This window comes from Sinohyriopsis cumingii, chromosome 12 (assembly GCF_028554795.1).
Source record: "Sinohyriopsis cumingii isolate HCF-2022 chromosome 12, ASM2855479v2, whole genome shotgun sequence".
Classification (NCBI taxonomy): domain Eukaryota; kingdom Metazoa; phylum Mollusca; class Bivalvia; order Unionida; family Unionidae; genus Sinohyriopsis; species Sinohyriopsis cumingii.
The window spans coordinates 96099332-96113279 of record NC_142972.1 but is presented as its reverse complement, the minus strand read 5'-3'; the positions used below and the strand labels follow the sequence as shown (position 1 = coordinate 96113279).

Genomic DNA, 13948 nt, shown 5'->3' with positions numbered 1-13948 from the left:
ATTTAAGTAAGTACATGGTGACTGTACTGATGTGTACATAGTGACTGTACATCAGTACATAGTGACTGCACATTAGTACATAGTAAATATACATCAATACATGGTAAATATACATTATTACATGGTGACTGTACTGATGTGTACATGGTGACTGTACATCAGTACATAGTGACTGCACATAAGTACATCATAACTGTACATCAGTACATGGTAACTGTACATCAATACAAGGTGACTTTACTGATGTGTATATGGTGACTGTACTGATATGTACATGGTGGCTGTACATCAGCACATGGCGGAAAACTCTTTCTGTGTTTTAGAAACCTGTTTTCTCCTTTCACTCAGTAACCATGACCATAGATGTTTCGTTTCTGAAATTGACAGGTTTCTTTCAACCCATGTGTAAGCCATCCATAATGTTTTGTAATTGTTGATGGTAGACAAGTGAAGTTTATGTGTACAAACAAGATTGGTAACAGACAGACAAAGGGACATCATAATATGATATGTTTTGTCTTATGGCTAGCACACAAAAATGCTGCCTTAATGAAATGAAGGAATCCAGGCAATACAACAAAGTAAATGTGAATGACCATGATACAATTTTCATGAAAATGTCTGACAGTATATTTAGAAAGTCAAAAAATCTTTGAAACAAATATTTGTCACCAAAGGAAATTGACCTTACAATGAAATTAGGTCATCCTATGTCACATACATTTTTTCACATTAAAGTGTTTCCACATAACAAATATTATAGCCCCATTTATGATAAATCTATATCTCATGTGATTACATGGAGAAAATATTGGCAGATATAGAAAGCTAGAGAGACAAACTGTCACTGGCAGAGTACAAGACTGGTATTAGAATAACTTTCAAAAGTATTGCAAAAGACAAAACTGTCTTCATCAAACTATCCAATTCTTCTTAAGCATAGAATAATCAAACAATAATTGCAACTGGTACTAGCAAGAAATCAACTTGTTCTTGAAAAACATGGATTACAATCCTTCAAGTTTTCTGCATAGGTTTGATTGAATAATCAAAAAGTTACAAAACCAAATATCTCATACAACAGAATTGAGAGGGATTTCCCATCTCTTATCCTCACCCTACTGATGGTAAATCCTGATGTTTGAAAAGAAATGTTGTCATTCATTACACTTATGTTAAATACCTGTAAAGGAATGGTCTGTTTTAATATCTCTGCATCGGTCTTTAGTATGACTAAAAGTTTTGTGTCAAGACTCCATGACCCCTGGAATGTCTGCAGCCTTATAACATTCATCATTCTCTGAGAGTCTGATTTTCCTTCTGATTCTTCAAAATCCATCAAGTCACTCATAGCTGACCTTTTATGTGATACTCCAGATTGCATGAAGCCTCTCATATTTGATTTGGGTATGGAACGTTCTTTCATTGTTAAATCTGATGGTGCACCTTTGGCTGAAAATGTACAATGTATATTTGCATTTTCACTTTGGTCAACATCCTAGCTGAATTGAACCAAAATCTTTTATTTTTAATTCCTTTTCTTTTTCTTCCTTTTATGTTCACATTATGTCAGACATGTGACATAGAATGGGCAGCTGCATTTATCATTACAAAAAAGCAGAATCTGCATATTTAAAAAATAATCATCTTGTTATCCAGTTTTTCTTTTCATAAAACAAAATCTGTAGAAAAGGCTGAGTAAATTCCAGAAATAGTTTTAAAATTTCACTGATACTGCACGTTATCTTCTAAGTCAGGTGTGCACAACCTTTATTGGCCACGGGTCAGTTTGCATTTTCTAAGACCACTCGAGGGCAGCAAACACTAATTTCTTTAATATAATTACTGTTCATGGGCCAGATTTCTGTGTTGTTTTAATCTGCCCTGAGGGCCAGACAGAACACATTCATGGGCCGGGGGCTGTGCACCCCCGTTCTAAGTAAACAAACACAACTTTGTGTGTACATGAACAATATTACGATCTTTTGAAATATGCAAATGTGTTTGTTTTAAAACACTGCTGGAAATTTTGTAAACCATGCAGATGATAACTGTAATTGATGTATCCAAAGGAAATATCATTGCTATCATCATCATAAATGTCATCAAAGTTGAAAATAATATTAGCTGATATTGTCAGTTATCATTATCATCATCATTATTATTATTGCAAACATCACTGCTGTTGCCATCATTATTAAAGCCATAATTTTCATCAGCTTTCACAGCATCATAATTGTCACAATAATATTGCCATTAGCAATACTGAGATGACCCTTTAAACAACTTACCCATGGAGTAGGAAGCAGATTTACAACACAATTGTGGTGTATTCATGCTGTGGGTTGCCATCTGATAAACTGGTGGTGCTGGCATGCTGCAGGCTGCCATCTGAAAGGACATTTTAGGTACAGCCTACAAAGATATACATTTCATCAACAATTTTCGCTTAAACTTATGACTTTAAATACCTTTTAGAAAGTAACATATTTGTATTGCTATGCTGCCAAATCACATCTGATGCATGCACTTTCTTTTCCTTCTTACAAGCATTACAGAAATACAATAAATGACTTCAGTATCATGTTTTCCTTTGAATATATTGAAACAGCTTTGTCTAGATGCATCAAAAACTATGAAGTAAAAAAACATGCCATTCACATAATGCAGAAAGAAGTTATAATTCTGAGTGATTAATTTGCTTAGAGATGTCATGGAAATGCCAACAGTTGTAATGTACAAACAATGCAATACTGATGATAGCATTTGTCACCCAGCTATAATGTGCCACTAGACGTAGTTCAGGCAAAAGATTTTGTATAACTGGGAAGTATAGATTCTGACAGGAATATGGGACTCTTTTTCTTTAATGCATTTGGTCTTTATACATATTTCTGTTCTTAATTCATCATATGGTACTGGTTTGAGTGAATAATTTATTCATTTACATGTCAGCTCTTGGGAACCAAATCTGAGTGGACTATTTATTGATACAATGTTTCAAGTCTTGGATATCTATTTATTACTGGTTTGAGATTAACTTTAGCATTGATGGATTCTACTAATAAACAGTGTCTGAAACCTCAAAGAAAGAACTTGTGAGTCATTAGAGTATTAAATTTTATATCTTGTTGAATTTCACCACACCTGTACATTCGGCATTAACACATTAATTCTTTTCAGCCATGTGTGAGACTACATTTGGGGAACATAACCAAAGCATATATGAAAATAAAGTTAGGGTGAGCATCTAGAATTTTTTGGAAGGCATATTGTCCACATCTTGTGAATTCATCGTCTCTTGCAAAGAACCTATCAATAATACAACATGGCATTGAATATTGTTAATCTGACAATTGTGTCAATTTATACAATACTTTAATGACTTTTTTCTCCAGAAAATACAAATACAAATTGTTTGATGTTCAAAAAAGTTTTCCAAAAGGGGTGGAGCATGTAGATTCCATCTGATCTAATGATCTATGGCAATAACAGCAAAGAAAAACCATAGCAATAATGTTTCAACCTAATAACTGATACAAATACTGTTGAAGTTACAAGACGATGACATAATTAGTAAAATCAACCCCATTTTATGGGTGTAAGTCAACCCACCCTAGAAAAAATAATTGTAGAAACCAATTTTTCTAGTGAAATATGTTTCTTCATCAATATTTACCTGGTCATGACACCTTATTAGAACTACTACCTTGCAAATACAGGCTAAAATACTTTAAAGAAAACGCTACAAGTTTATAATCTGTCTGCCGATTTGCACAGTTAGTGATCTCCCCTTGATATGTGTTTTGTGTCAAATCCCATGAATATTTCAGTACTACTGGAGGAAAAGGCATGCTCTCTGTATAATTAACTGTGGGAAAGCTGTGACGGTGTGTATGAATATTATGATTGATGAAGTGTTACTGTAGAACCATATTTGACAAGGAAAAAATTGGGTTCTTTGTTAAAATATGTTTTCCTAGCTTAATACCATAGGGGCATGCATAGATAAAAAGTGGAGAGATAAAGGAGGGAGACACATCTCCTTACCTTGGAGAGATCATCTCTGGTCCTAAGGTATGTGAGACAGCTTCTAGATAATCTGAACAGAGTAAAGGCTCCAAATGTTGGGGAGAAGCTTCATAACTGAAATATATTCCTGCCTGTAAATTCAACAGGAGTCATGATGCAGCATCCTTATGAAGCTGTCTAATGACCCTGGAAAGTAACCTGTTTTGTAATGGTTACAGGTCCCACCAGACTGGTTACAGGTCCCACCAGACTGAATTCAGCCATTTAAGATGAAAGATCTCCGAGATAAATGGTAGAGAGGTTTACTCAGATATCCATCCAATAGCATGGATACTGAAAGAAACAGTTTTGCTCAATTGCAATATTTGTAGTGAGGGCCCTAACTTCATGAGCCAAGATGTGAAATAACCCACTTCATCCAGGACAAAAGTGTATGTGCTGATGTATCACGTTTTCCTTGATATGTGGAATAAATAACTAACTTTTTATCCAGGATGATAGACTCTGTGCTGATATATTATCATTTGCTATTTTGAAGGGGGGGGGGGAGAAATGTGATCTGCCTCGACACTACAGCTTGGCCTTTCTTCAATACCACTTCAGACCTTGCACTGTATCCAGTAGATGACCTTTAGATGAAGTGTCCAGAGTGGACCAGAATTTAATTATAAAAGTCTGATACCTCATGAACAGGATGAACGTTCATTATAATTAAAGTAGGAACCATCCTGAATGTTACTGACCCATCTTGTAGCAACTAGTGCATGTAATTTGGTCCACTGACAGAGCATGCAGTTTGCTGTTTATGCATGCTGTTTACTAATGCAGTGAGAAAATAGGTCCTGTATGAGAGGATAGCCAATGAGACACTTAATGAAGTTCAAATGGTATCTTTTTTCGGCCAAGTTAGTGCCCATGATAGATTAATGGGATGCATGTAATCACAATTATACAGATCAGATAGGTGTTTGTTTTGTCTGATATCCTTTCTTTGATGATGACAGGGTCAGTTGTTGTGGGTTTAATGACACTCTACAGCACAAAATGGTTATATATGGTGGCAGTTTAACTGTTGGAGAAAGGACCTGAGAAAAAACCCAAAGATCCACCTACTCACTCACTGAATGCTACTGGCTCCTTTGTTGTGGGTTTAATGCCACTGTACAGCAACAATAGGCTATATATGGTGGCAGTATAACTGGTGAAGGAAGAACCCGATAAATTAAGCTCCAGTATGATCCATCAACCCATGGGAAGCTACTAGCAAGCTTTCTAACATTACAACATTGGCAGGTGCAGGGTGTCAGTGATGTGGAAAGGTGGCATCATTCAATTTCACACAATGATTGCAAAATCTCTCTATTTATTTGCATTTAGAACCCATTGTGGGATTTACACCATGAACCACACTGCATGTATGAAATGAGTGTGTTTAAGTTGATGACAGGGGAAAGAAAGCCGTGTTTGTACCTGATGTAACCCTGGATTAAGGAGGAGGTGCACCGACTGATACATAGTCAGTTGGAAACCACTTGTCAGATCTATTGGTCATCGTGGCTTGTCTTGTCCCATTTGGCAGTGAAAAACTGGAGTCTTCCACACACACCAAGATCAATGATAAGGGCGGTGTGAAGATGACATTATTTTGTGATATAGGGAGAGACTCATGGAGAGAAACAGATGAAACCATTTGGTCTCTCTCTGCTTGTTGGTTTGGAAGAACTGTTGTTTTTGACAATTGTAGAGTCAGTAAGACAACTTCCCAGTGACTCAAGTCATGAAGTGTATCTGAAATCGTTTTGTTGATTGCCTTGAACAGCCCTCCCCTGCAGCAGAGTCTGTTAGAGAGGGAATTTGGTTTCCTTGGTGAATTGTTTAAGGAATTTTGTCGACCTGACCATTAATGAGAAGATAAGATTATAATGGTTGAGCTATCTTGGCCTTAGGAAAGGTGTTAAGACCAGTTTTAAGTTCATATTTCCTATTATGACAGTGATGCAGTATGATGGGCAGCTCTGTTAAAGATGCTGGACATTCAGTTAACAGACTTGCATGCATGTCCATTGGGATTCAAGGTGGGAGAAAATATGCCATGTTCTGCCTGTTGAAAGACTGCCATGTATTCTAGATCCAATATAAAGCCCAAGGCCATGATGTTGACACTAACTACTGTGTGTTGTTAAAAGATAGTCAACCAATGTGTACAGAGCAGGATTTGTCATCCCCAAAGCTGTCATATCTCAGTCAATTTCTGAGGTATCCAAATGGGAAACTGGTGGGTGTAACTTACAAAACTGCGGACTAAATTTCAAGGGAAGGAATCTTTCTGAGAAAAGGTGTAGGTTGTTGCTTGGGTAATTGATGATATAAGTCAGCCAGATCATCAGTAAATCTGATAGACTATGGTAAGATACTTTGAAAGTAAGTTCTTTCAGTCAATAATCAACTGTCAGAAACTCAGACCAGGTAATTGTTTTATAGGTAGGAGGAGGACATAATTCTGGTGGAAACTTTTTTATTCAAAGCCAGTAAGGCAGATTATTTGCACATCAAGTAATATCTAATAATGATGAGGGGACTTGCAAGCAAGTTTCTTCATCTTTGGATAAAAGTGTAGAAGTGGACATGTATTGTGAAATAGCTTGAGAAGAAAGTTGAGTGTGGTACTTCACTAACACACAGAATGCCCCAAGTTTGATACAGTGACTTCCAAGCTATCACTAAGAACAGGCTCCTTCTGAGTGGCAAAGACTTGAGAACAATGTGAAGTGATACCGCTTTGATACTGAGGCACTAAATTAGGTATCATATTTAGGGAGTGCCTAGTGACATTATGGGGACTAGACTGATCCATAAGAGTGCCTATAAAGCTTGGGTTCAAAAACTGGACAAAGCTGGTTATTCTGGTGGCTTGTACTTATGATCGATTGTGGCCATGACCCATTATGTATAGAAGTATACAGACGAGTCCAGGGATGAGGTATGTGATACTTATCTGCATAGCCATTGCATAATTCTGATATGTGATATCATAACTGGGAGTGTTTGTTTATTCTCTATCTTGCTGATCCCTAACAAGTAGTATGGTGTCAAACCCTAGTGTGCAAACTGATGATATAGTTGTATGGTGTCAAACCCTAGTGTGCAAACTGATGATGTAGTTGTATGGTGTCAAACGCTAGTGTGCAAACTGATGATGTACTTGTATGGTGTCAAACCCTAGTGTGCAAACTGATGTAGTTGTATTGTGTCAAACCTTGTGTGCAAACTGATGACATAGTTGTATGGTATCAAACTCTAGGTACTTGTATGGTGTCAACCCTAGTGTGCAAACTGATGATGTACTTGTATGGTGTCAAACCCAAGTGTGCAAACTGATGATGTACTTGTATGGTGTCAAACCCTAGTCTGCAAACTGATGATGTACTTGTATGGTGTCAAACCCTAGTGTGCAAACTGATGATGTACTTGTATGATGTCAAACCCTAGTGTGCGAACTGATGATGTACTTGTATGGTGTCAAACCCTAGTGTGCAAACTGATGATGTACTTGTATGGTGTCAAACCCTAGTGTGCAAACTGATGATGTACTTGTATGGTGTCAAACCTTAGTGTGCAAACTGATGATGTACTTGTATGATGTCAAACCCTAGTGTGCGAACTGATGATGTACTTGTATGGTGTCAAACCCTAGTGTGCAAACTGATGATGTACTTGTATGGTGTCAAACCTTAGTGTGCAAACTGATGATGTACTTGTATGATGTCAAACCCTAGTGTGCGAACTGATGATGTACTTGTATGGTGTCAAACCCTAGTGTGCAAACTGATGATGTACTTGTATGGTGTCAAACCCTAGTGTGCAAACTGATGATGTACTTGTATGGTGTCAAACCTTAGTGTGCAAACTGATGATGTACTTGTATGATGTCAAACCTTAGTGTGCGAACTGATGATGTACTTGTATGATGTCAAACCCTAGTGTGCGAACTGATGATGTACTTGTATGATGTCATACCCTAGTGTGCGAACTGATGATGTACTTGTATGGTGTCAAACCCTAGTGTGCAAAATGATGATGTACTTGTATGATGTCAAACCCTAGTGTGCAAAATGATGATGTACTTGTATGATGTCAAACCCTAGTGTGCAAACTGATGATATACTTGTATGATGTCAAACCCTAGTGTGCAAAATGATGATGTAGTTGTATGGTGTCAAACCCTAGTGTGCACACTGATGATATACTTGTATGGTGTCAAACCCTAGTGTGCAAACTGATGATGTAGTTGTATGGTGTCAAACCCTAGTGTGCAAACTGATGATGTACTTGTATGGTGTCAAATCCTAGTGTGCAAACTGATGATATACTTGTATGGTGTCAAACCCTAGTGTGCAAACTGATGATATACTTGTATGGTGTCAAACCCTAGTGTGCAAACTGATGATGTACTTGTATGGTGTCAAACCCTAGTGTGCAAACTGATGTAGTTGTATTGTGTCAAACCTTGTGTGCAAACTGATGACATAGTTGTATGGTATCAAACTCTAGGTACTTGTATGGTGTCAACCCTAGTGTGCAAACTGATGATGTACTTGTATGGTGTCAAACCCTAGTGTGCAAACTGATGATGTACTTGTATGGTGTCAAACCCTAGTGTGCAAACTGATGATGTACTTGTATGGTGTCAAACCTTAGTGTGCAAACTGATGATGTACTTGTATGATGTCAAACCCTAGTGTGCGAACTGATGATGTACTTGTATGGTGTCAAACCCTAGTGTGCAAACTGATGATGTACTTGTATGGTGTCAAACCTTAGTGTGCAAACTGATGATGCACTTGTATGATGTCAAACCCTAGTGTGCGAACTGATGATGTACTTGTATGGTGTCAAACCCTAGTGTGCAAACTGATGATGTACTTGTATGGTGTCAAACCCTAGTGTGCAAACTGATGATGTACTTGTATGGTGTCAAACCTTAGTGTGCAAACTGATGATGTACTTGTATGATGTCAAACCTTAGTGTGCGAACTGATGATGTACTTGTATGATGTCAAACCCTAGTGTGCGAACTGATGATGTACTTGTATGATGTCAAACCCTAGTGTGCGAACTGATGATGTACTTGTATGGTGTCAAACCCTAGTGTGCAAAATGATGATGTACTTGTATGATGTCAAACCCTAGTGTGTAAACTGATGATGTACTTGTATGATGTCAAACCCTAGTGTGCGAACTGATGATGTACTTCTATGATGTCAAATTCTAGTGTGCAAAATGATGATGTAGTTGTATGGTGTCAAACCCTAGTGTGCAAACTGATGATATACTTGTATGGTGTCAAACCCTAGTGTGCAAACTGATGATGTAGTTGTATGGTGTCAAACCCTAGTGTGCAAACTGATGATGTACTTGTATGGTGTCAAATCCTAGTGTGCAAACTGATGATATACTTGTATGGTGTCAAACCCTAGTGTGCAAACTGATGATATACTTGTATGGTGTCAAACCCTAGTGTGCAAACTGATGATGTAGTTGTATGGTGTCAAACCCTAGTGTGCAAACTGATGATGTAGTTGTATGGTGTCAAACCCTAGTGTGCAAACTGATTATGTACTTGTCCCTCAAGGTGCACTTCTGCACCTTTCCATTTAGTATCTCCAGAACTGCCACCCATTGACATCTGTCCATGATGCATGCAAGTCTGACATAAATTTGTTGATTGACAAACAGAGTAAGATACACAATGCAGATTGGTTCTCAGTCTGGCCTTGCACATGGTCTAAATCTGTGAGACAAAATACAGCAGACTATATACAGATGTAGCGCTGAATGTGTTCTGCTTTTTGAACTTCATAGTGTACATTTAGAGCTACACGTTATAACAATCACCTGTAAAATGAGAGTATGTGGCTGCCTGTACAGGTAGACTATTTGAATATTGCTATTAATATTTACAAAGTGGACCCTAAAATATGAATTCTAATAAAAGTTAATAAGGCCAATTGACTGCATGTACAGGTAAAAATCAAAGAAGCATCACCAACAGTAACTATGAGGTGGATGTTATGAATAAACTATGCAAAGAATCTTACTTGTACGTATATGACCTGAGTTTTCTGTAGTACACACCATAAATGCACAAATAATGTGCTGAATATTCATTACTAACACATTAAAAAGTGGATGATATTAAATGTAAGACATTGTTACCTATATAGAAGGTAAAATGACATCCTAGGCAGGTAAAATCAATAGAGTGTCACATATATCACTGTGAAGCAGAGACTAAGATTCGGCTAATATAGAAAACTTACCTGTATATACCAATCTAATAATACAGCAATATTATGCAAATTTTCTATACCACACACAAAACCTACACCCAGTTAAATACAGCTATAGCAATGGAAAGGGATGCAGTCAAGACCTGTGCAGGTACGATCCAAGGGGACCTAACTGTGTGAGGATGGCAAAGTGATGACACTGTAAAGCCAGAAAGTTTCTTGTCAAAGAAAGAAAAAACAGAAACGGTCAGAAAGTTATGACTGGAGTATACTTCCCTTTGAAGATAACACTCCTCCAGCTTACTTTAAGGTAGAAAACATCCAAAATGTTTGTATGTCGATTGCAGGGCCTCTCTGTATAGTGTGATACTCCACATGAGTGGAGGTAGCAACTGAAATATTCACAGGATGTGGTGATAATCCCTGTGTCAAGGGAGATTACTCTAACTGCTACTTAGGTGGGAAGATAACATTCATTATTTTAGCTAAATATTTTAGTCTGGGATGGTTGATTTTGTGAGGTAGTAGTAGTTCTCCTAAGATTAGTTGATGTATATCAATAAAAATCAACTCTGGATTTACAGTTATGCCATCTGCATTGGACAAATCAAAAAGTTTAACTGAAAAGAGACTCTCTACAATTGTCGCTCTTGTTGAGGACATTGACAAAATATAAAATAGATTGAATACAGTTTACACTTTGGGACATAATACGTCCCCTTGAAGGTGTTGGTACAACTCTTTCCACTGACATTCCTTCAACAAGTTTTCCTTCAGTGTCCACCATAACAAAGGCTGTATGCTTGGAAACAATGTTCGCTGACTTGCTAATAGTCACTATCTGCTCCTTTGATGCTGAAATAATTGATACAAATAGAACAAATGCAAGAAAAAACTGTCACAGCACTATATTATTTATGGAAAGATGAATTAAATAAGGTCATTATTATTATTATTATTAATGTAACTTTAGAATGTCACGAATGCTCTGTTTGCCTTTACTGAGAGGAATTTTAGTGAGACTCTCTTTCTGCAGTTTTAAACCAACACATTTGACAATAAAATTTAAGTACAAATGTCATACCATTTTCGTCCACACATTCTTAGCTCTGTCAAATGTGATTGGTTTTCTCAATAGTTGTAATAGCAATAAAATAAAATCACTTCATGGAATGAAAGCAGACCTTCGAGTTAATACATAATTAAGAGCATTTATACCTTTCATGATGGTGAATATAATCACTTGCCATCTTGCAGAGAATAATGTTGGCCAACTGTAAATCTTTGTGATTTACCATCAGATGTAGTCTGATATATTTAGTCACTCAATGAAGCAATTATCATTCCTAAAATGATCATGTCTTTCACTCACATGAAAGATTTTGCATCTGCAGTAGTTATGGGTTTAACACCATTTTTTCAGCATGATAGGTTACATATGGCGGCCAGTACTTTTAGTGGAGAAAAACCCAGGGAAAACAACCACCGACAAGCTTTCACATATACCTGTGTTAGCCAAGCCAAGATTCAAACCCATGCAGATATATGTGAGATATTGGTGAACTGTAATAGCATGCTCCTTAGACCACTCAGCCACCCAGGGTCCAGTATCTTTAATGGTATTTGTTTTAAAGATTCCGAAATAATCTTCAGAAGAAATGTATGCAAACACTAAGAAAGAAATGTGAATACTTTCAAAAGTAATGAAGTATTAGAAAGTTATAGACAGCCTTTCTTCTGACATATTCATATCTCTTACAATGAAAATTGACACAGTAGTAGTGATGCTGCAATATTTATTGGACATATTCTGTTCCATGGATAATGTTTTATGGCTATTAATTGTGTAAAGATGTAAGATAAAACTTTATATATTTTAGGTCACCTGGAGATGCACCTTGAAGTGCCCCACAAAGTATTTAATTCATAATAACGATGATGAAAATTATATTACAGAGGGCATGCCATGAAATGAGAAGTATTGATGAAAGGAAAGATAGTAAAACATGCAAGAAGCTTGCAAACTAAACTTGCAAGGACAAAATACAAAGTTATGCATGTTAATGACAGACTGCCCTTGGAAATGAGTGAGCCAAATAAACTTAGATTCATTATAATTTAAGGAAAAAGTGTAAAGTGCATGTCACTGGCAGCAAAGTATATATTAATTTATTCCTTTTGAAATATATTAAATTTATCATCTCTGCTAATAGTTTAGATGTGTTACATTTAATACCTGTAAATTTTGTTTCTCCCAGAATATTAACCCAATCATAATAACATTAGGAAGATGGTCTGCCACTTCATAAATCCAGAAATCATTGAACGACAAATATTCATCATTCCCATCTATAGTCAGTGTAGATAAAGGGAAGGAACTCTTCACAATCATTTCCATTTTCGATCTCTATTACTGCTAATTATCTAAGATTTGTTTACAAGTTTTGTTTGAGCAATACCTTAAGGAGATACTCACATTTATGGTGAGCTATGGGAGAGTTTAGTCATAGTGTGATTGGGTAAACATTCACAGAGAAAGGAAGCAATATTTTTTACAGATTAAATCACTGGGTGAATTCACCAAAATCATTGTTCTAAGACTTGAATTGGTCTGATGATGATCTGGGTTTTGCACTGACACTAGACATCAGATTCACATCTTTTCTCTGCAAAGGTAGACCACACACATGAAAACATGAGAAGGCTCAATAAGGCCATGTACGCCAGCGAACGGTATCTATTATGTCAAGGATCACCACATTTCACTTAAATAACTCTTATTTAATGAGCTGAAAGTTTCACGAGGCATACTTGATCTATTTATATCTCAAATTACACTGAGCATATTTCCCACTGTAACCATCATGCCCCTTTCCTCCACCTCAGGCATTTATCATGAGCCTCACACTGAGTGTCAGCATGCAAGCTGGGTCATGCATCTCTGCCTCACTACATTCATTGATGGAGTAGAAAGGGTGTACGTATCAGCACTCTTTGATCTCATTTCATTGCAGACTATTCTTTGATATGAAGCATCATCAGCATAATGGAACTACATGTATATGATTTGAGCTGCCGGTAGTGGGGGCCACTGAAATGGTCATGCAACTCAATGAAACTGTATGCTGCAAGAGATCCATCAATCAACACTGTGTATGGCAACTGCAGATTCAAGGCAGTCGTGCCTAATGGCTCAGATAGATAAAAGTTGAGTCGTGTCAATAACCACTAAAAATTCCACTTGGGAAACAGTGTGATATGCATTGGTATATTAAAAGTCGACAGTTTGTGATTCCACCTCAATGCAGAATGATCTAATACTGGCAGTCCCAAAGTGCACAAATCATTTGAAAGATCACTGGGTGGATGGACCACACAGTCTTAAGGTTCTGGTTGATTCTTGATAATGACTTCTCGAAATAACACATTTCTCTATGGTCTTCATTTCTAACATGTTAACTTAGAGAGATTCTCTTCTGGCTCCATTTGCCACGCATTATTTTGAAGAGGGCTCCAAACCATATGAGCTGATTTCAGTATAGATTATAATTTCTGGCCAAGTTTTCCTACACGAAACATTTGCTGTGATCTATTGTTTGTTACACCAGTAATGCAGGAAAGACACT

General features: G+C 37.0%; 1 protein-coding gene across 1 annotated transcript in view; it reads right to left on the bottom strand.

Annotated features, from left to right (window-relative positions):
• LOC149787033 (von Willebrand factor A domain-containing protein 5A-like) overlaps positions 1-13948 on the bottom strand; it is a 41354-nt gene that overhangs the window by 5090 nt on the left and 22316 nt on the right. Inside the window, exons 13-15 of the mRNA XM_089976022.1 lie at positions 11020-11177; positions 2292-2415; positions 1184-1452 (exon numbers count right to left, since the gene is read on the bottom strand). Of these exons, the coding sequence (XP_089832148.1) occupies positions 1184-1452; positions 2292-2415; positions 11020-11177 (551 nt within the window). The remainder of the gene's footprint in view (positions 1-1183; positions 1453-2291; positions 2416-11019; positions 11178-13948) is intronic.